The sequence below is a fragment of the Anopheles arabiensis genome, chromosome 3 (assembly GCF_016920715.1).
Source record: "Anopheles arabiensis isolate DONGOLA chromosome 3, AaraD3, whole genome shotgun sequence".
NCBI lineage: Eukaryota > Metazoa > Arthropoda > Insecta > Diptera > Culicidae > Anopheles > Anopheles arabiensis.
This window is the reverse complement of record NC_053518.1, coordinates 5,330,263-5,351,850: the sequence shown is the minus strand read 5'-3', so window position 1 is coordinate 5,351,850 and position 21,588 is coordinate 5,330,263. Positions and strand designations below refer to the sequence as shown.

Here is a 21,588-nt window from a genome sequence, read left to right as displayed (position 1 = left end):
CCAAGCAATTGAGGTGTGAAGAAATTGCCAGCAACCATCTTTCCAATGACCAGTGCTGTCTAATATGGCGATGCAGCGTCGATCGTTCAGTTTGGTTCAATATTGCAATTATGATCACGTTGCATGCCCAATAAATAGCACCAAAAGGCTATCCTGAAAGTAGCCAGGACTTGTAAAGGCTAAAGTTGTATTTTATATTTCACTTTCTAGGCTGCTTTTATATAATGTAAGTTCACACAGCGTTTGAAGCGATGTTATCCTGAAGTAATGTCATTATTCAATTCACAGTTTTCACATGAACCAAATACGCAACAGCGAGGAGCAACGAGTTGAGCAAATATCACCTCCTTCATTTGAAAGATTCATTCTTAATTTGACAGTTTGATGGATAAACATATTTGTGGCCATCATCTATCGATCCAGCCCGCCAGAAAAGGATCGTGATTCAGTGATCATCTCTACCCCTCGGTCATCCTTCCCTGCAGCGCATGTAGCGCTCGTTTGCACGGCCGCAAGATGACCCGAACCACGCGCAACCGATTGCAATGGTCGCAGAAACCGGCGCCCAACCTCGTTCGGGACGCATCTTTCGTTGCGGTGATGGCGCGGTTTTAATTGATTCTCTGACATTATATCCGTGCGATAAGCGATAAATTTTTACATAATCAGCACTTATAAACGATGACTTTTATTGATGAAATCGCGCTGTCGACGTGTCGACGGGACGCGCGCGATGATAGTGTGCAAGCGAGTGCAATGGATTTCATGATGCGCCCCGATGCTGCCGATGCTTATCATCGATCTTATGGAAAGCACTATTTTATGCTACTGTATGCTCTGGCTTTTGCGTGGATGGAATCGAGTGAGTTTAATTGCAAACATTTAAAACACTTTTATTGTCTTTGGGATTGTGCTGGCCTAGATCTGGGTCAGTAGGGTATAGAAATTAACTTTTACGTGTAGCATGAAGCATATAAAACAGCTTTTTATTTTTTTAATATCAGCTAAAAACTGCATAACGGCCAAACGGAGCACGAGATAGCGTGTTTGTGCAATTTTTCCAATTTGATAGATAGAATCCCCCTTAAACGTTAAAAACATCGCAAACCTCATCGCGATGTTTTTACAATATTTATGTAGTTTTGGATGATATTTTATTCATTTTGCTTCTTGCATCTCGCATATTTATTAAAATTTGTGAAAAATAATCTGCATCATCACAAGTATCCATTTTACTTCTGATTTCAATTGTTCTCTTTCGCATAATTTTCGTTTGCATTCCCTTCATGACCGTAGTTCCATCCCGTTGTGCCACAGTTTGACAGCACAAACATAGAACAGAGGAAAAAACAAGTAAAAGAATTCGTTTGCCGCCTGTTTGTGTCTCGGCTGCTGCTCGACCGCAAAACGACACTTTTCGCAGTAAAATAGGTTCATAACCGTGTAAAAAACACCCCCAAAGTGCTCTAACGAGTGCGCCGTACAGTTTCGCTTGTGGTTTCCGTGGAGTTCAGACACAATGGCCGATGGTAAGTGTGTGTGTCCGCCGGATCGCAGCCCCGATCCAGTGCGAACCGGCATTGTGAGGTTAGGTAGCGCGCGGAACAACAAACGCTTTTCGGGCTCACATTCCGTTCGCCGTGGTAATGCTTTCTCTGTTGTAGGCACGCCGGACGATCTGTGGACACCGTACAAATGTCTGCTGAACAACGTCGAAACCTATCTGCTTCCATCGACCGACCAGGCCGACACGACGCACGCCGTCGCGCTGGAAGCGTTGCTCCGCAAGCACAAGCAGAACTTTCTCTCGCTGCTGAAAAACCCGCCCAAGAACGGGAAATGCCGGGAGGCGATCAAACAGGGCATCACCGAGGGCATCACGCTGCCCGAGTTCGGTCACACCATCCTGTCCAAAGAGCTGGTCGACGAGAGCATCATCCTGTCGGACATGTTCGACATGAACGAGTATGTGGCGCTGGAGCTGCTGTGCACCTCGCAGCAGCAAACCATCAACCATCCGGGACTGACGCGCGGGCTGGTCGCGGTGCTGCTGTACTACGACGGGCGCAAGTCGCTCGTGGCCAGCCTGAAGCAGCTGCTCAAATCGCGTGCCGGCGTGTCGTGGTGCACGGACGCGCCGCCGGAAGTGACACAGATCGTGACCAACTACACCGACGGGCTGGTGGCGGACGGTTTGCTTGAGCGCATCATCGATCTGCTGCAGGAGCTGGACATCACCAAGGAGCTCGACATACTGACGACGAACCGTGCGCTGGGGCCGCCGCGCCACCATCGGCAGGTGCTGGATTTGTTCGAGGAAATCCGGCTGCTGCTGGCCCAGTGCATCTACTACTACGCCGCCCAGTCCGGGCTACCGAGGAGCGTGACGATGAAGCTGGTGCAGTTCCTGCGTGGGTACAAGTGCACGGAATCGAGCGGCGGCATCGACGACGTGACGGTCACGCTGCAGATGGGCCTGCTGTACGCGTTGGATTTGAGCGTACTGCAGCGGCGAGAGGACGGCGAGGAGCTGGTCCGCAAGCTGCCCATGATCAAGGACGATCTGTACATCGACTTCCTGATGGACGCCCTGTCGAACAGCTGGGAAAACGATGGTCTGCACGCGCTGACACTGTTCGCGTTTGGGCTGTCCATTGCGACACTTCGACTAGCGCCGCAAACGCTCGTGCAGGATGCTTCGAAAATGATCGACCAGGACGAGCTACTCGTGAACGGAGCGCTGCAAGGGAAGGTGTTCGACTTCCTGTACTACACCTTCCTCGACAGTGAACTCGTCTTCGACACGGAGTTCTTCTACCGCCGGCTACACACGCTGTTTGCCGACTTTATCGAGCTGATGCACTCCAAGGTGACGGAGCTGCGTGGCCGAGCGGACGAAACGGCTCGAACGGTGCAGGTCTACCAGCAGCAGGGCATCGAGCCGCCGGCCAACCTGTGCAGGAACTTCGAAATGCTGCTCCTCTCGGTCGGGAAGTTCTACGCCAACGATCGGTTGCATCTGAACCTCAGCATGGAGTACTGGGGCCCGACCGAGTTCGCCCACGGCCTCCAGGGACACCGGGTGTCATCCCGCTCGGTGTGCCTGTTCAAGTTCATTCGGCTCGCGGGTGAACTGCTGCCTCCGACGCTCTTCATTCCCTACCTCAAGATGCTGTCCGGGCTTAGCTGCAACGTGCAGGCCGCCCGGAGCGCGTTTAACCTGCTCAAGCAGGGCAGTGCCTACTCCGGCAGCAGCACCGTCTCGTGGGACCACTTTTTCAACTCGCTCAGCGAGTACTACTTCAACCTGCGCCAGGAGCAGAACCCACAGTCGGAAACAGTGTACCGCAATCGTATGATCTGCAAAAGCATCAGTCCGCAGGAAATTCTCGGCCTGCAGGCTGTGCTGCAGGTGGTGCAAGCGGTCGTCAAACACGACGAGCTGTCCCGCATCGCTCTGTGCGAAAGTGACAAATGGGCGCCACTGAACGTGCTGGTTGGGCTGATCAGCTGTTCCGTGCCCATTCAACTGAAGGCGGAAATCGTGCGCACCCTTGCGTCGCTGGCCGGAAGCTTAGAGAATGCGATCAAGCTGTGGCACAACCTGGAAGACTCGCAGATCGTTAATACGATCCCATCGACGAGCAACTTCAAAACGCGTGGCGTGATTTCCGAGCTGGAAGAGGTTGAAAGTCGCAACGAAACGTTCCCACTCACGCAGGCCATGCTCGATCTGCTCGCCTCGCTCATGAGGACCGCCATTCCGGACGATCTGGGTGAGGGATCACGTGCGCCCGGCATCCATCCGTACCTTTCGTACGTAGTCAACACTGTACTGCTGCGACTGTTTAGCCGTAACTACAAGGACGGTGCGGAAAAGTGGCAGCTGGCACAGAAGTGTCTCCAAATCGTGCACATGTTTGTGAACGGCTTTAACTTTAACCCTGCCAACGCAAACCAGATGAGAGAGCTGAAGGAGGGCCGCACGCCACCGGCCTACCGGATTATGCTGCAGCTCAACACAAAGTCCGATCTGCTGCGCTTCATTCTGCACATTATCGATGAGTCGATCGTGTGCTTTGACTCGTACACACCGTTCCCCGGGAAAAGTTCCCTCGAGGCCGCATCGCTGCTGTGTCTGCAGATCATTGAAAAGGCGCTGAACCTGCAGGAAGATTTCTTCAACATGCATCTCAGCACACCGAGCCCGGTGAATCTGAACGGCATCAACAAACTGCTGCTGGGGGTGAATCCACGCAGCGGCACGGCCAACCACATGCTGAACATAATGAAGCACATCACGTACAGTACGTGGCTGCCGGGGAATAGCCTGGTGGCGTTGCGTATCCTTTCGATCATCATGACGCTGCCGGACGTGAACCAGCTAATACTCGGCCTGGTGACCCAAACCGACGAGCTGAAGAACGAGATACGGCAAGGCTTTGTGGAGTGTTTGGAGGCCGATTTGAACGTATCGGAGGAGGCGGAACCGTTGCCGCTGTTGGAACAGCTGAACGATACGGCCTGGGTGATGGGCGTTGGACCGATGGAGGACGAAGCTTCGTCCAAGAGCACCAACGAAACGTTCATCACGACAAGCATCAAAGGCGCGGTCATACAGTTGATTCAAGAGTGCTTGCAGCAGCCCGTCGTACCGAACCTGGCCCACTATCTGCTAGGGTTCGATCTGGGGAAGGATTTGCATCTGACCAGCTTGCAGCAACCGGGCATCATGAACTTCCCGAGCCACTGTTCGAAATCGCTCATCACGCTGCTGGACAAACATTTGGAGGTAAGTGGTCGCTTTTCATTGGTACCAAAAATTCAAAAATAATAATTATATTACTGTTTTTTTTAGCATTTACGAACCGGAAACGCACTGTCGACGAGCTACAACAAGCTGATGGAGTACGCCTATCGACTGCTGTACCAAATTTGCCGCAACTATCACACCTCGGAAGTGTTTCTTCGCTTTTTGCGCTCATGCAACGATTTCCTTTGCCGGCACACGACGTCATTGCCCTTCCCGGACGCGAAAAATCCATTCCTGCTGAACCAGATGACCTTCCTGCTGAAAGCGATCGTAATCGAGCTGAAGCTGACCAGTGAGCGCAATCAAGCGACGCAGTTCGAAACGATTTGCAAAATTCTGCTCAAAATCATCAACACTCCAACGGTCGATCCAGTGACGTCGGGGCTGGGCGATTACTACACCAACACGAACATAAGCTTCTCGATCAATGCCACCGCCGACATGTCGACGACAGCGATCGCGGCCACCAAGGAATCGAGCGAAACGGCCAAGCGACTGCTGTGCATTCTGCTCGACTGTGTCGATTTCACCATCAAGCAGCTGGAGGAACCGCAGTGGAACTACTTCAACGGTACGGTACTGCACGAGCTGCTGCAAAGCTGCGAAATGCCCGTCACGCTCAAAGCTCGCATGCGGCTGATCGATACGCGCAAGCTGCAGGACGTTCTGCGCGACGAGCTCGACTCGATACAATCGATCGCAACCGGGCAGCGGGCGCACATCGTGCAGGAAATTAAGACGATCCTGAAGTACGCGGTGGACCTGAACACGCAGCGCAGCCTGTGCGCTTCGACGATAAAGTTCCTGGAGGCGTGGGGCCAGGTGGCGGAGGTGCTGGTATGCGTTACGCCCACCATGATCATGTCCCTCGACACGAAGCAGATCATCATCACGGAGATACTGCAGATAATGCTGAGCAAGGCGGTGCCGAACCAAATCATCCCCGAGCTGGGCAACATTGCTTCGTCCACCATTTCGCTGCTGATGGTGAATTTGCGCAGCTGCTTCTTGCTCAAATCGGAACAGATGTCACTGCACATGCTGTCCGAGCGGCATCAAAATGGAAGCATAAACGGAACGAGTCTGCTTTCCACCGGTGGCAGAAATGGGTTGAATGGTGAAATGAACAGCACCGCCCACCAGCGGCAGGAGGGCGCGTACGTCTATCTGGAGCGTGCGAATGCGCTGAGCTTGAAGTTTATTCTGAAAAACATTCTCGACTGGCTGCTGATCAGTAGCGACGGGTCGCCACAGTTGAAGATGAACCTGTACGTCGCGCTGCTCAACTACATGTACATTATCAAGGGCAATCGGGACAGTCTCGAGCGAAGTGAGAAGTTGGACAGCGACAAGGACGATGGTGGTTCGTTCCTGAACCGAACGATTAGCAACGCGGGCCGCAAACCGTACGGCACGGAGACGGAGGACTACAAGCACCTGAACATGATAATGGACATATTCAACTCGTTCGGGGACAGCTTGATCGACGTGATCTGCCAGGACTGTACGACCGGGCACGATATCTGCAAAATGCTGGCCATGTCCTGTCTCGATATGCTGCTGAGCATGGACGCATCGATCGATATAGTGGAGTTTATCGCCCGGCACGGCTACCTTTCGCACATCATCAACAGTCTGCTGAAGAAGGATGGCGACCTGTGCCACATCCTGCAGACCAATCCGAGCACGTTCCGCGCGCTGTACGTGTATGAGTCGAAGATGGCCCTCTTGACGCGTCTCGCCCGCTGCCAGATCGGTGCGCGAATGCTGCTGGAAGAGCACATCCTTGGAGTGCTCGGAAGCATGAAGGTGTACGATCTGCACCCCGATGTGCAGATCCTGAACAGCGGCAGCATCCAGCAGCAGTCGTACGCTTCGGCCATGGCAGTGGCAGCTGCAGCAGCGTCCGCCTCATTGTCCTCCTCGTTCATCCCGCCGGTGGAAGCACGGTTTCAGCAGATCCTGTTTCCCGCGCTGAACCTTTGCGATGCGATCCTGTCGACGCTGGGCCACGAGAACAACTCGGCACTGAGCCAGATCATTCACTTCTTCCTGTCGCATAGCGATATGATTGAAACAGTGTTGCGGGCGGGCTCGCCGAGCATGAATTTGGGGCTGCTGAAGGAGCTGGCCGGCATCACGAACCTAATCGCCCGGTCGGCGAATCAGGAAATTTACGAACTAACCGACCCGAACGCAAACCAAGCCTTCGGTATGCAGTTGTACCGGATGCAGAAGTTCATGTTGGCGCTGCTGCCCCGCTTCATCGTTTCGGAGCAGACGCTGAAGGAGCTGCACCAAAGCAGCCTGATCGTGCAACCGTACGCAAGCGGTGGAATGGGCATTAGTAGCAGCGTAAACTACGGCGGCTCTCTCAACAACAACCCGGCGGGAGGGAATGACCATAAGCAACGCTCGCAGCACGTGAAATACTTCCTCGAGGTGGCCGCCAACCTTGCCCTGTACACACGCAACTGCATTTCGAACCACGTGGTCGACCATCGGACGATAAATGTACTGTTTTCGCCACACTACAACGCGGATGGTACGACAGCTGGGGCAGGCGCGGCAACGCCCACCAAAACAATCGGTCCTGGGGCTGGATCGACCGCTTTGCTGCGTCAGGATACGTACCGGTCGGCGACGGAAACATCGTCGTCGGATGTGCCGCACAGCTTGTACGTCGTGATTACGCAGCTCCGGTGTACGGTGGAGTTTTACCATAAGGAGCGTAACGTGCTGGAAAGCCTACAGCAACAGCGCAACTCACTGCCGAGTATCGATTTAGATAAAAATAGTAAGTACAGTTTGGCAAAGGCTCGTGAAGCAAGTTTGAAAGTACAATGTTTTGTTCTCTTTGCAGTTCAATTACAATTTAATCTGCTAACTGAGCGTGTAACGGCGAAGCAGGAAGAACTGCAGCGAAGTGTGTTCATCATCGAGCACTATCTGTACATCCTGTGGGCGCATCTGGACTTTTTCATGCTGCGCGTCCTGCCCGTAAACAATCGCGTCGGAAGCTCTTCCTTTACCGGGCACAGTGAGTATTTGTTGACTCCTCTAAAAACTCGTGTCACTAATCTTTGTCGTCCTATGTTTCCAGACTTCCAATCCGACAAAACGGATTCCAGCTGGCGGGTGTCGAACGAGGACATTATCGCGCTGAAAAAGACGCTCATCGGCGTGTTTAACGAAACGTTCTGCAAGCAGCTGATCGAGATGGAGCAGAAACAATCGGAGAAGGGTTTTGTGGTTTCATTTATTAGACGAATTAAACAATCCATTCAGTTTGTGCCAGTCAAGTGAGAACAGTCGGATGAGCGGGATCGCGTTGCACGCGTGCGGCGAAATTTAACGAACGTGCGGGAATCAGTATAGCGAGTAAGCTGACCTTATGGAATGATGTTTTTTTCTTTATTTCCCAACGTAGCTATTGGTACGAATCGAGCGCCACAGTTAGCGAAGGTTTAATTGTACTATAAGTAAATAAAATGTTCAGATAATGAGAGAAAGTTTGCGGGTTTTAAAGGAATCAAGAGAAAGTAGCCAAATTTCAACGAATTCAGCGCGCTGTGAAAAGTTAACGGAAATATTTCAAACTCGTTTCAACCGGCTCGCCATGGCCAACTCCTCAACCCACCACTTTGAACGTAGTCAATTTCAAAACCCCCCGCTACACCCCGCTCCTACGCAGGCAGTGCAAAAACGGATTTCGCGAGCTCGCCAACGCTCCAAATAGGTGCGATTTTCCCTCGCTGGCGAGCGTTTTTGTAAGTCTTTGTGAGGGTTTTTGAGGGTTCAAAATGGCCGCCAAATAGCTCGTGTCTCACTTGCTATTGCATCAGCTGTTCCGGTAGTACCTTTTTATTTACTGTCTTCATTCGCTGGTGACCTTACCGCTGAGGGAATCGAGTAAAGCCGGTAAAGCACTTTTAACGGTTATGCCTGGCCACATTCTCGCGCTGCTGAACGCGTGCGGCCGATTTGAACGGCGATCCTATGCGTTGCACAGTAATCCAAACCCTTTCAGCTATTGATAAAATAACACGTGTACCAATTTTCTATTGATTGATATCATATAAAATAATCAACAAAACTGAGCACTTTTAATTCACATCAGCTTCACGATTTGTTTCCATTGTTTCACGCGTCTACATGCGCGAAAGAGACGGCACCACAAAATCGAGCGAGAACACACACACACCACGGTCACCAACACAACGAAAGGCATATGGTCAATGGTGGACGAAGCGTTCGAAGTGATGTAGAAGACGGAAGGGAGGGTGGCACGAAGGTTCAATTTGAAACGAGAACGAATAGGCAAGTAAAGGGACGGGTAGAGAAAATGAGCGAGATGCAGCAATATTCGAATGTCAAAACCGCTCGCCATGTTGTACGGGCCAAACACACGCCCAACTGTCAACGCCGCAAGCGAGCCGTACAGTTTTTTTTTATATTGTTCCATCTTTTCCCCCATTTCGCGCTGCATTTGGTGTTCGGTCCGCGAAGAAAAACGCACGGCAAACGGTAGCAGCGAGCCCGAGAGCTGTGCCACACTACCGTGGGAACGGCAGCATCACAGGATTCACCGTGCCAGAGGCCAAAGGAAGTGCATTCGCTTGTTCCTGCAGAGGGAAGCCAACAAGCCCCAGCGAGCACTCGAGCGAAAGCTGGGAAGAAGGGAGGGAGAATAGACAACAACAAAAAAAATCCCGTGACCGTGAACGGCCGTGATCCGTCGGCCGCTGGTTATCGCGGAAAATCTTCGTGCCGCCCTGCCCGTGATCGCCTGGTGAACAGGTTGCGTTATTTCCATTTTCCTCTCGGTGTGTGCGTGTGTGTTGGTGAATTGCCGTTTTTTGCAACATCTCGCTAAAGCTGAAACGAGTGCTACTGGGGTCGACGGGAGATTGCACACATTGCAATCGCAGCAACCTGTTTTTCCACCCCACTTTCGGCTTGGGCTGGGGCCCGGGGGGGAAAGAAATACGCGCAAACCCGCCCGTGATAGTGAAAATGATAGTGCACGCAACGACGACGATGATGCTTCTGGCGTTTTCCGCCGCTACTGGTTGCCGTAATACCGTCGTCGTCCCGGCCGCGCACCGCCGCCGTTACCGATGAGCGGGGAAAAGGCGCTTGAAGGAAAGCTCGAGGCTGAACGATAGCATCCTCGGCCGGACGGGGGAGGCAGGTGATCGGCTGGTGTGTTGCATCGACGCGGTTTTCGTCGCCCATCGTAGCAAACGCTGCTGGGTGGTGGTGCACTGTGTAAGTGTGCGAGTGCATTGTGTGTGTGTGTGTGATTATTCGTCTCATCCGTGTCATTTGAAGCGCGCGAGCAAGCGGAAAAGCCGAAAAGTGGAAAATATCATCATCTTCATTATCGGCCAAAAGAGAAAGAAAGAGAGGGTGCGAGGTGACAGCAGCATAAAGCAATAAATGTGGCCGTTTAGTGGGTGTGTTTGTTTGGTGAAGCTCGAAGTGCAGTGAAAATACGCTAACTAGAGAAAACCTCCCTCCGCCGTCAACGGGGAAAAAACGGCGAAGAAAAGGAAGCAAACGCAGCGGAAAGCATAATTTTGGGGGAAAATCATACCACCACCACCGCCGCCGCCGCCGCATACATACATACACGCACACACAGACACACACACGCGAGCGCATAGCAGCATTTTCGCGGTCGGTTTCGGGTTTGCGGCACTATGCAGTGCCTAACGGAGCGTCCGGATTTCCACCGAGGGCTGCAATACCAACACCACCAACAGGTAGGTCCACTAACGGGGCAGTTGGGGTAGGGCGCAATTAGGGGGGCGTTGTAGATTTTTTTCTTCTTTCTCCCACCCGGGTTACATCTCGCCGTAGGAAACGGTCACATTAAAACTCAGCCTTGAGTGCGTTTATCCTTCCTTTCCACCAGCTCGCAGCACAGATTTAGACACTGCGAGAGCCAGTGTGTTATACCTTCCCTGGCTCCCTTCCCCCCCCAACAACCCACTACCCCTTTCGTGCACCGAGCTTCGATCCCCGGGGCGTAAAAGAAATTTCCACATGATTGCGAATTGTGCAAGCGACGACGACGATGACGACGACGTGCGGTTGCCGTGCTGCGGTGGGTACGATTTTCTGTCAACTCGGGCACATCGCACAGAACCAAGCAGTCAACCCCGGGTGACATCGGTTGCTGTGTAGCAACCGGTGCTGCTGTATCGCCCAGGTCGTTTCATGGCTTGCCCTGAGACTCGTCACCATTCTCTAACCCGTGCCTCGACCCTGCTCGTGTGGTGGTGTTTAATTAAAGGAAGGGTGGGGGGTGAGATTATACTCTCCACCTGCTGCAAAACCGACTCAACCCAACCGCCGACCTCATTTAGCATACCCCAAGGTCCCACCGCCCCCGTCGGTGTGTTGTCACAGCATCAGCAGCGAAGGTGGTTTCACTTTTTGTGTGTCTGTTTCTACGACCAGGTCAGCATGGTGAGCTTTTTCTTATCTTTCTGCATGAGCCTGCTGCTGCCTCCTCACGAGCAGAAGATATTACTCACCATCCTCCCCCACCCATGTGAGTCGGTCGGTCGGTCGGTGTCGGTCTTTAACTTTTCTCGGTAGCCGTGGCGACATATGTAGTAGAGCCCCCATCGCACGCTGCTAACTAGAACCGGCTGCAGGGTTGCCTTGATGTGTGTTTGTGATTCACCTTCAGCCCTCAGCGCTTCCTGGTATATGTACTGTAAGGGGCGGGTGGTGGGTTGTGCGATTGTTTTGAGCCCGAGTGTTGGTGGAAAGAGCGCGAGAGAGAGAGAGAGAAGGGCATGTGAATAATCACTTAGAACATGTTACCATAATCAGACACCGAGAAGCGAGAAACCGCGAGGGCCGGGTGTGTGTGTGTATGTTTACATAATCCCCATCGATGACGGTGGAGAATATTCGAACCAGTCGATGATTAGCACATTTTTTCACCCCCCCCCCCTTTTCCTCCCCCCTCGTGCTACCTTCCTTTGGTGAGTGATTTTGGACAAAGGAAAACTGCGTTCTAATTTTTCGCTCAGCTCGCTGTTGTAGTGGGGCGGAATGATATTGTGCAGAACGGCTAGTCTCGATTAGGGCATTGGGTTTTCATTTTTTCTTTAAAATACAGGGTTTTCCAGTAGTACTCACAGCTGTCGGACACTTTATTGACTCTTTCTTACAAGAAATGAACTTAATATAATGGGAATTGGACTGTATAGCACCCTTGTTGGACAAATCCAATAGGAATTTCCAACGAGGCTGTCCAACAAGGTTGCAACACTTCCCATAAGAGTCAAGGAAGGTGTCCCAAAACTGTGAGAACCGCTGGAGAACCCTGTAAGGTTTACGTAATGTCTACAGTTAGGTTTAAGTTGACAGGATTAGTTTTAATCTGAAACATACATAAAAATATGCTTCGTACTGCATCATCATTATCTCTCTGCATGCTCGGGAGCTGTAAAATGTCGTCTAATCATAGGACATACGTGAAGAAATTCCTGTCAATTCACGCTACACGCATGAAGATGTCAATCGCTTCCTCTAATCGCAAGACACACACACACACTGGACAGCCTCCTTCCGTAGATTAGTTATCAAACCCAAAGCATCTTTCATACAACCCGACCAGAAGTAGGTACTACTGAAAATAACCCCTCTCAAAACACACATGATAACAATAAATGAAAACGAGCGACAGTGTTGCCTTTTTATTGGACCCACGACTTGAGTCACGCTGGACGAGAGAGGACAGATAAGCACAGCCACGGTGGTAGGGATACTGCTGCCTCCTCCACACCTACCACAACGCGATAATTAAATCTTGTTGCCACTGGAAGTTGCTCACCACCCACCCCAACGGGGGGCTGTGTTGATCCTGTTTCCGTGTGTTTGGGCAGTGTGGGCCTATCTGTGGCGTCAGAAATATCAGATAGAGAACGGAGAAGAGTCCACAAAATGCCATCCTCCGCCAAGGCACGTTGCACTCGCGCGCAAAGCTAGCTTCCCCCGCCACACAGCCACCGCCGAGTCTAGAGCAACAGTAGAAAACATCGCTTCAGAGTTTTTTGTTTCTGCTCCTCCAACCCTACATCGCATCCGGCCACAGGAAGGCGAAGGTTTGAGGGTTTGGAAGCTGTGCAGAGATAGAAAACGGCCCGTGTACACCGTTGTGGTGTGTGTGTGTGTGTGTGTGTGTGTGTGTGTGTGTGTGTGTGTGTGTGTGTGTGTGTGTGTGTGTGTGTGTGTGTGTGTGTGTGTGTGTGTGTGTGTGTGTGTGTGTGTGTGTGTGTGTGTGTGTGTGTGTGTGTGTGTGTGTGTGTGTGTGTGTGTGTGTGTGTGTGTGTGTGTGTGTGTGTGTGTGTGTGTGTGTGTGTGTGTGTGTGTGTGTGTGTGTGTGTGTGTGTGTGTGTGTGTGTGTGTGTGTGTGTGTGTGTGTGTGTGTGTGTGTGTGTGTGTGTGTGTGTGTGTGTGTGTGTGTGTGTGTGTGTGTGTGTGTGTGTGTGTGTGTGTGTGTGTGTGTGTGTGTGTGTGTGTGTGTGTGTGTGTGTGTGTGTGTGTGTGTGTGTGTGTGTGTGTGTGTGTGTGTGTGTGTGTGTGTGTGTGTGTGTGTGTGTGTGTGTGTGTGTGTGTGTGTGTGTGTGTGTGTGTGTGTGTGTGTGTGTGTGTGTGTGTGTGTGTGTGTGTGTGTGTGTGCAGGAAAGTGTTAATTAAGTTGATCCAAAGTTCAGACGACACGTCCGTTGATCCCGAGGCTCTTTGCCTTTGCACTACTTGTTGACTAACTGCCTACTGGGATGCTTGTCGAAAAACTGTCCCTTTGCTCGATCGGACAGACATCTTCCGGTCACACCGGTAGCGACCCTGTCAATCCAGCACACACACACACACCGACGCCCTCTTTCATCGTCAGTCGGTGGGACATGAGGACCTAATTAAATCGCGGTTACTAGTGGTGAGAATAAAAATAAATGAAATCACCGGTCCGTCGGGTGCCACTTATGTCGTGGCCTTTCGTGACTTTCCAAACCAAAAAAAAAAACCCCAATCTAATACCGAATTCCATTTTACATCACAGCCTACTAAGACCAGCAATCGGTTGGCACCAGGTGTATGTATGTGTATGTGGGGAAGCAGAAGAGAAGAAGGATGGCAAAGTAGGCGAAAAAAACGGAAACATTGTTTGGGCGACGGTTTGGCGGGCCCCAGTTCAATTACCCGCTCGCTCGCTGACGCACTGCAGTCAAGTGAAATTGGACGGCCACGAAAGTGCCACGAGAACGTCCCGTTGTAGAACGTTTCATCAGGTAGCTCACGACCCCGACCACCGAAAGGAAGGCCAACATGCAATCTTTAGTGGTTTTGTCCTCGCTCGCCTGGCTTAGATTGCTTTTTCGCCCGTCAATAGTTTGTAAAAGGAAGCGGCCGCGGCGTGCTTTGTTGGAGAAAAGCAAACCCCCACCTCTCGACTCTCCATCCTCGCCGGTCTCATCCGTGTCACTTCTTTAATATGTTGCCTGCTTTGGTTACATCCCAACCAGAAAAAGGATATTTTCTCCTTCTCTCTCTTCCGTATAGTTCGTATAATGGCTGTTTTCGGTTGCACACCGGGCGCTGTGTGCAGTAGTTCCTGCGAGGCCAAAAGACCACCTCTGGCGCCCCCGGGTTTGAATGGAGAACCGGCGCTGCTGGAAGGGTGGGAGAACATGCTGCTTGCTGACGCTGATGATGTTGATGATGTGGAGGAGTTACATAATCCTTTCGCCGTCAATCGATACGGTTTCGGTTTGGCCCGCTTATTTTCTCTTTGTTGTTGTAATGGGATGCCTCACGCTGGGCGGGGAGGACCCACCGGATATCGGATATTCTTCGTGCCCCGGATTGTTGTGACATCTTGTGACGGCTGGGTGGGGGAGGGGGTGGGTTTCGTGTGTACCAGCCCCCCTGTGGCGCACTGGTCGGGCCTCCCGGTGTGATTGGAAGGGGGAGCGGAGGTATTGTTTCATTTGCCGCAGTTGGAAATCAATTCTGCCCCCGTGTCTTCCATGTAGCCGGCTTGCCAGAGGCAGAAGCGGAGCCATAACATTGTGTCTGGTTTGTGTGATTCATACTGCCGTCGTCTTGGATGAAAAGGACTGTTCCACTGCTACTTGGGACGTCCTTTTGCTTCCTACAAATGATAAAACAGGGGTAAAAACTAAGAGTTTGCTATTTCCTGAAGCGAAATTTCACAATTTGTCTTCGGAATAATGAACAGGCTTAACTGTTTGTTCACCTCGATATGTACACGCGTCCAGATTATTGTATCAGTGCACGGGAATTCGGCCAGCAAATGAGGTACACTCCCAAGTACACCGACCACCGACCGCAGCAGAGCCGCCACCCCATACAGATAAGCGCCACGGTCGGAAGCGCAAAACACATGTTTTTAAAGGGTTTAGTCTGGTCGGCCGGCACGAGTAAGCACCATTCCCACTCATCAGCTGATAAGCTACGCGGGATTTCAAATATGCTTTTGTTTCTACACCGACCCGAACTCTGGGACATTTTGGTGTGGTCTCGCTCGGGGCGCTTGTTGTCGTTTAGTAGTACGATAAAAAGTCAATTAACTCGCTCGAGAGGAGGGAACCAGGTAAACACCGGTACAAACGGGTGTTTTGCTGTGTGCCGTTTTATGTTACCTACACCTGTGGTTACAGTTTTATCCACCAAAGCCCGTGTGTTATCCCAGGCAATAAGTATTGGAGTACACAACGCATTTGGTTGGAATTTGCTTATCGCTTCTAGACCCTGGAAAATTCCGGTTTACTTGGATAAAATCCTTCTAGACTGACGGGGGTTTAGGGGTACCGAAGTAGCATTCCCGACGCTTTGTATCGGGTTTTATCAGTAGAATTGGGTCGTCCCAACTCTAAACCCCCAAAAAACTTGTCCCATATCTGGGAGCTGAGGTGTATACAAAAGAAGGGACAAGTAAGCAGCTGCAAAACTGCACTTACCCGGGAGATGCATTTGTGTCATTATTAAAAATAGTTATTTCATTCTTCTGTGTGACACCCGATGGTGGTGCGGTCGTTCCGAAAAAAATGAACAATAAATTGTTAGTATTTATTTTAACGATGCTATCACCGAGCACAAAGCGAGCAGCTTATACTATTGAAAGAATGCGACACATCGCACACAGACTGCGACACAGAGTTCGGAATTAACTGCCATTTAATTATCCGGGCAAGAGAGTAACGTACACTGCAGCGAGGTGGGGGGGGGACCCTTAGATCAATTACCAACCAGCCCAGACACGGAGTAAGGTCACCCCCGAAAGGAGAAGGAGGAGGAGAAAACAAAGGTTGAAACCAAATCAACCCGTCCCGAGAAGGTTGTACTGGGTTGAATGGGGGGGGGGGTCACGTGTCCAATTTGCATCGCTCTGTTTAGTACTGGAGTGGTTAGGGTAAGAGAAGGAAGCCATGAAGTTGTAGTTCTTCTAATAAACTTTAGCTTTTTATGGGTGTTGAATTCTCGCCGCTCTGACCTTAGCAACTGTGAAGAAGAGGATGATGCGCCTGCCTGTTATCATAGTTCAGTTTCATGTTAATTAACGACAACACACCCCTGCTGGATCAAACTGTTCGTGTGTGTGTGTTTGAACGAGCTTCATTTAATATAGATACGCGTGCTAACTTCCGATGTTCGTTTGGTGATACTACTTGTGTGCATTAAAAAATCCAACACAACATTACCATTAGCCGGGTCGCGCTTAAAGGCCGCATACTGCGATTGCTTGGTTCGACCGCAGCAAGCACACTGGCTCGTCTTATCATATCGCTTTCACCTCAATCTCATCGCCGGCAGCGCCTACTAGTCGAGGCAGGCAGGCAGACAGGAGCATTACTAAAGCCCTACGTTCACACCGTGTCGAACGCGCGCGCGCCAATCGGTCCAATCGGATAATGTAACATTAAATCGCCATTTTCCGACACGTCCTCCAGGCTGCCGGCACTAGATATCCTCCACCTCCTCCCAGACACACGGAAATGGACTGCTAGTCTAACGGCCGAGTCTGTTAAAGCGTTAATAGACGGGGAGGAGACCAACACCAACCTGCCTAAGTCGTTGTTTTTCCCCCGTCCTGTCTGTTTGTGCCCTATGATGATGAAACACGCACCTACAATTTTTCGATACATCGCGCCGTGCCTGTCTCTGCCTACCAACAGGGAAAGTCCAACCCGCGCTGTTGTGTCGTGATTTAGGGGAGCACGACACAAGCGCCAGGATGGTGCAATGGGAAACAATGTTGCCCGATGTGCTTATTAGAATGAGACAATTGATGCCTTAGTATGGTGGGGACTGTTTTAAAAATGCATTTGCGATGTGTGCACTGTTGGTGGTTAAGAGTAAACACAACTGATGTTGTTGGTTGCATGATCGCTCGATGGTGGGAGGATGTTCCGATGTGTTCTTATCTGGGTTTTTTTCCCCCGGTAATGCCGTTGTGGATATTCTAGGCATGAAGTTGTCTTGTCACGGATTTCACACGTCTCGCCATTGACACGTGTCGTGTGATGATGGTTAAATTAACGGCTCAGCAGCTAAAACTTCAAACATTTCCATTTTTGCTATCAAAGTAACCATCTCTTACTTCAAAGCAATGATCCATCCGTCCATGTACCCTCAATGCCTCACTGCGTATGCTCTGAGTTCCGAAATTTTGCGCTTCCACGCCTTTATCACCAAATGTTGTGTTTGCCTGCTGATATACAGAGTAAATGTTGATTTTATTAATCGTTACGCTTACCGACGTGATTTTTGCTTCTACTCACCCCATTTTGGTCTATTTCCATGCTCTCTCTCTCTCACACACTCACCAAAACCGAACCTGCAGTATCCGTTTGCTGTTGCAACAATTGAAGCGTTGTCGTTGCCGTCTTCGTCGTCGTGTTTTGTAAAACTGAAACAGCCATCGTAGAGAAGCGCGTTGCGCATCATCGAAATCATCACAACATCCCCGTGAAGCGCGAAGAACACATTTCCTAGCGAAACTCGACGAAACGCCAACTAAACGAACAGAAGAAGAACAAACGCAGGAGCGGACGTGTGCTTAGAGAGGGCAACTGTAGAAACGGGGCATCAACTCGGCAGGAACCATGAGAACGAAACCATTCCTGCTGATACTGACGTGCGTGCTTATGACCACCTTTCTACTGATCCTGTTTGGTTCCGCCGGTCAGCAGAATGATTCGCTCAAGAACATTGTCTCCCAGACGCATCAGCAGTTTCGCAACTTTAAGGTAAGCTTTAGAGCACAAACCCCCTGACGATAGGTTACTCAAAATCTCTCTTCCTTCCTTTTTTCCCTATCATTGTAGAAAAATCTCCGTGAATCCAATGGCGAGCCGCGGCCCGAGGTCGACCCGAAGTATCTCGCCCAGCTCGGCTTCACCCAACCGCTGTACAATGCGAGCGCGAGGGCCAACTTCACCATCGTCACGTACGCCCTGCCGGGGGACATTGCGTCCGCCCTACTGTACGTCCAGCACGTGGCTATGAAGCTGCCCGCCCAGCCGCTGCTGGTGTACGATCTCGGGCTGGCCGAGGCGGACCTGCACACCCTGCAGGGTTCGTGCAACAGTACCGCGGCCACGCACTGCACTGTGATAACGTACGATATGAGCCGGCTGCCGGCGCACGTGGCCGACCGGAGCATGCACGCGTTTCGGCCGATCATCATCCACGATGCGCTGGCCCGGTCGAAGCTGATCCTGTTCACCGAGAACAGTGTGCGGCTGCGGGGTAGCAGCAATGTGGTGCGCGACCTGGAGGATGTGCGATTGCGGGCGGAAAACAGTACCTCCGGGGTGCTGGGGTGTGCGACGAAGCAGCCAGTAACGAGCCGGACGCATCCGAAGATGTTCGAGTACTTCGAGATTGCGGTGGACAACTTTTACTTCCTGCCGATGACGTCGCTCGAGTTTGTGTTCTTCCGCAACAGTGCGACGGTGAACGAGAAGGTGCTACTGCCCTGGGTGCGCTGCGCGTTGACGCTGGAGTGCTTGCATCCGATTGGTATGTGGTCGTTGTGTGTGTGTTTTTGTAGGAAGTGGTAAAGAATTCCTTTCTTTAAAATGTAATTCCTCCATTACAGGAGCACAAACCGGTGGCTGCAAGTACAACAAGAAGCCGCTGTACCGGTACTCCGGCTGCCACGAGTACGACACGTGCGCGTTCAACATCATCCTCGGCATGACGTTCGGGTACGACGAGAGCAACTACTCCAACCTGGACCTCGCCAACCTGTACTATCTGGAAACGCTCGAGCAGGCGACCAAGATACTGGAAAATCGGCGCAAAAACATCAGCGACACCTCGGAGCATCCGTTCACGGAGGAGTAAGCGTGTTGGAGGCCGCGCTGCCCGTCACTGCCCCTCTGTCTGTTGTGTGGGTACGTCGTACTGAGGTAGATTTTAGTTCATCATACTCTCCACCACCGTCAAAGCAAAACGACCATATAGCGTGTGAAATAGCGCAGGAACGCATTTTTTTTTTCTCGAATTTGATTTTCAGCATTTTCAGAGTGTGCCACCATCCCGTGACGTTGGTATCTCATCAAAGTGTATGAAACTTTGAACAGATATCGGCGGAAGGGTGACGACACACAAATGCCATACCCACACACATACACACACTCGCTCAGAAAGCAATTTCCAATATTCAATTACGAGCTGCTGCTGAACTGAAGAACACGTTGGACCTTTTTTCGATGAACATTTAATAAGAAATTTCCCAAGGAAATAGGTACGTGATGGTGCGTGATTGCATGCTTGCTCGAAAGCAATCGGCCCACACAGACACACAAGAAAATGGAAAAGAAATAACAAAAAGTATTAATTTTGGGAGCAAAAATGATAACATCACGTCACGAAACCGTGCCCGCAGCAACATATAAAAAACAAAAAGCATTAAAAATACATCACTTGGTGTGGGGGGGGGGGAGGGACGCTACCTGTGGGGGGAGGGAAGGGAAGGGTGGCACATAAGCGACATTCAATGTGTGGCTGTAAATACGTTCAAAGCACAACTTCAATTGCACTTGTATCCCCTTAAACGTTGCACATACACATACACACCCACAACCACTTACTTGATAGCAGGCGCGAGAAGGGGATACGGATCTTAAGGTAGAAGGAAATGGGAGAAGGAGTTGCTTATTATTTTTTTGTAAGAATTTTGTTGTGCTTTATAGTTGTTATCATATGCGCGCTGTGTGCGTAGTTTGGTCCATTGTTTCCGTACAGGGAATATCAATCAATGTGCTTGAGAGTTTGTTTTGCCTCCACTACTCCACGACACGACTCTATGTATTCTCATGTTTGAATTCTTTGGGTGAACTAAACATACTGTAGCAGATGGAAAAGGGATTCTGTAGCAGAGAGCAGTGACGGATGAATTCAGGAATAGATAGGATTTCTCGCACACGAATCAGCTTACGAATCGGCTAGTGTCAGTGGTAGTAGAATTTAGGTACGGAATTTTCTTTCCAATCCATGGGTCGTAATGTGATTTTGGTGCCGTCTTATAGTTTTTTTGTTGTTTTTTGTTGTCCCCTACCCCTGGGAGTGTAGGCAGTAATTCTTTGTTCGAACGCGGCTTGAATATGTATATAATTGACTGTATATGCTTTGTATATACGTTCCCTGCTTTTTTTGTTGCGTTTACTCGTTTACACGTAAGCAAAACGTAAGGCATTGCATTGCGTCGTAAAATGCGATACTATGATAAGAGAATAAATGTGTAAGAACAGGATAGAAAGGTGGTGATAACATCGTGATTAGCAAGCGTGAAGAAAGTCATTGTCGCGGGTTCCAGCTTCCAGGCAGGTACTAAAACGGGAACTGTTTGCAGTAAATGATGCATTGAAAGTACGTGAATCACACTATCGCTAGGAATTACAGACAACATTTGCATCTTTTTTTTCTATAAAACCACAGCTATCAAGTGTAGATCGCTCTAAGGAAATGGCTTAAACTGCAGTTTTAAGAGTAGCTGTCGCGCCAAACAGGGAAAACATGGAAAGACAAGGAAGTGGCAAAAGGTTGAACCACTCGTAGCTCGAGGTTCGATCGACTGGAATCAGTAAAAGATAGGCAGGGAAAAATGGGATAATGATTAGTTTCTCACTCGTTAGTTGTAACTGCAAACACTGTTTTAAAATGCTTATACCATAAAAACACATCACAAACTCTCAGATCCGCCCCAGCGATAGTCGTCGATCCTCGTCATCGTATGTCGTCTACACGCATCCTCTCACCCTCCAAAGGATCCTACGTACGTACACCGATTAATTGACAATCATTTTCCGAACCGTTTCAACACACGCCTCCCAGCGCGTTTCTGCTTCACACTCATGACAGCCGCTACATTGAACAAACCCCACCCCCGGTGCCAGTAGAGCCTCTGTGGTGCAGCATGTAATTAGGGCATGATTTTATCGAAATACTCAACCGATTATGGCTAAACTTCTCGCACGTCGCGCCTGCACAGCTGCTGCATACTGTAAAATCATACATTCTGTTTGTTTTGCTCATTCAACATTCATTCCCCATTTGCTTTCTGACAATCATAAAGCACACCCGTTCGTTCTGTTCCTGATTTGTGCGTGTTTGGCTTCTCTTCAGCGATATTATCCTCCCGATAGTAGTGTATAAAGGTGTAGTGAGCGCGCTTTTTTTTTTGCTTGCTTGCTTGGGTTGGGGTTTGCTGCCGCCTA

The 21,588-nt window shown here is 50.5% G+C and overlaps 2 protein-coding genes across 3 annotated transcripts; both read left to right on the top strand.

Annotated features, from left to right (window-relative positions):
* Positions 1-1,325: 1,325 nt before the first annotated feature.
* Positions 1,326-8,325, top strand: LOC120902442 (nuclear pore complex protein Nup205). Its single transcript, XM_040311178.1, has 5 exons — positions 1,326-1,529; positions 1,665-4,792; positions 4,859-7,610; positions 7,677-7,853; positions 7,917-8,325. The coding sequence occupies exons 1-5, from the start codon at positions 1,520-1,522 to the stop codon at positions 8,117-8,119; spliced, it is 6,270 nt and encodes a 2,089-aa protein (XP_040167112.1). The 5' UTR covers positions 1,326-1,519; the 3' UTR covers positions 8,120-8,325.
* Positions 8,326-9,242: 917 nt separating this feature from the next.
* On the top strand, positions 9,243-19,789 carry LOC120902351. 2 transcript variants are annotated; one of them, XM_040311038.1, is made up of 4 exons: positions 9,243-10,581; positions 17,706-18,111; positions 18,190-18,886; positions 18,966-19,789. In XM_040311038.1, exons 2-4 carry the CDS (start codon positions 17,968-17,970, stop codon positions 19,211-19,213), a joined length of 1,089 nt encoding a protein of 362 aa, XP_040166972.1. In that variant the 5' UTR covers positions 9,243-10,581; positions 17,706-17,967; the 3' UTR covers positions 19,214-19,789. The 2 variants fall into 2 exon arrangements, with proteins under 2 accessions (XP_040166972.1, XP_040166973.1); XM_040311039.1 differs by lacking the exon at positions 9,243-10,581 and adding an exon at positions 16,797-17,585.
* Positions 19,790-21,588: the final 1,799 nt, after the last annotated feature.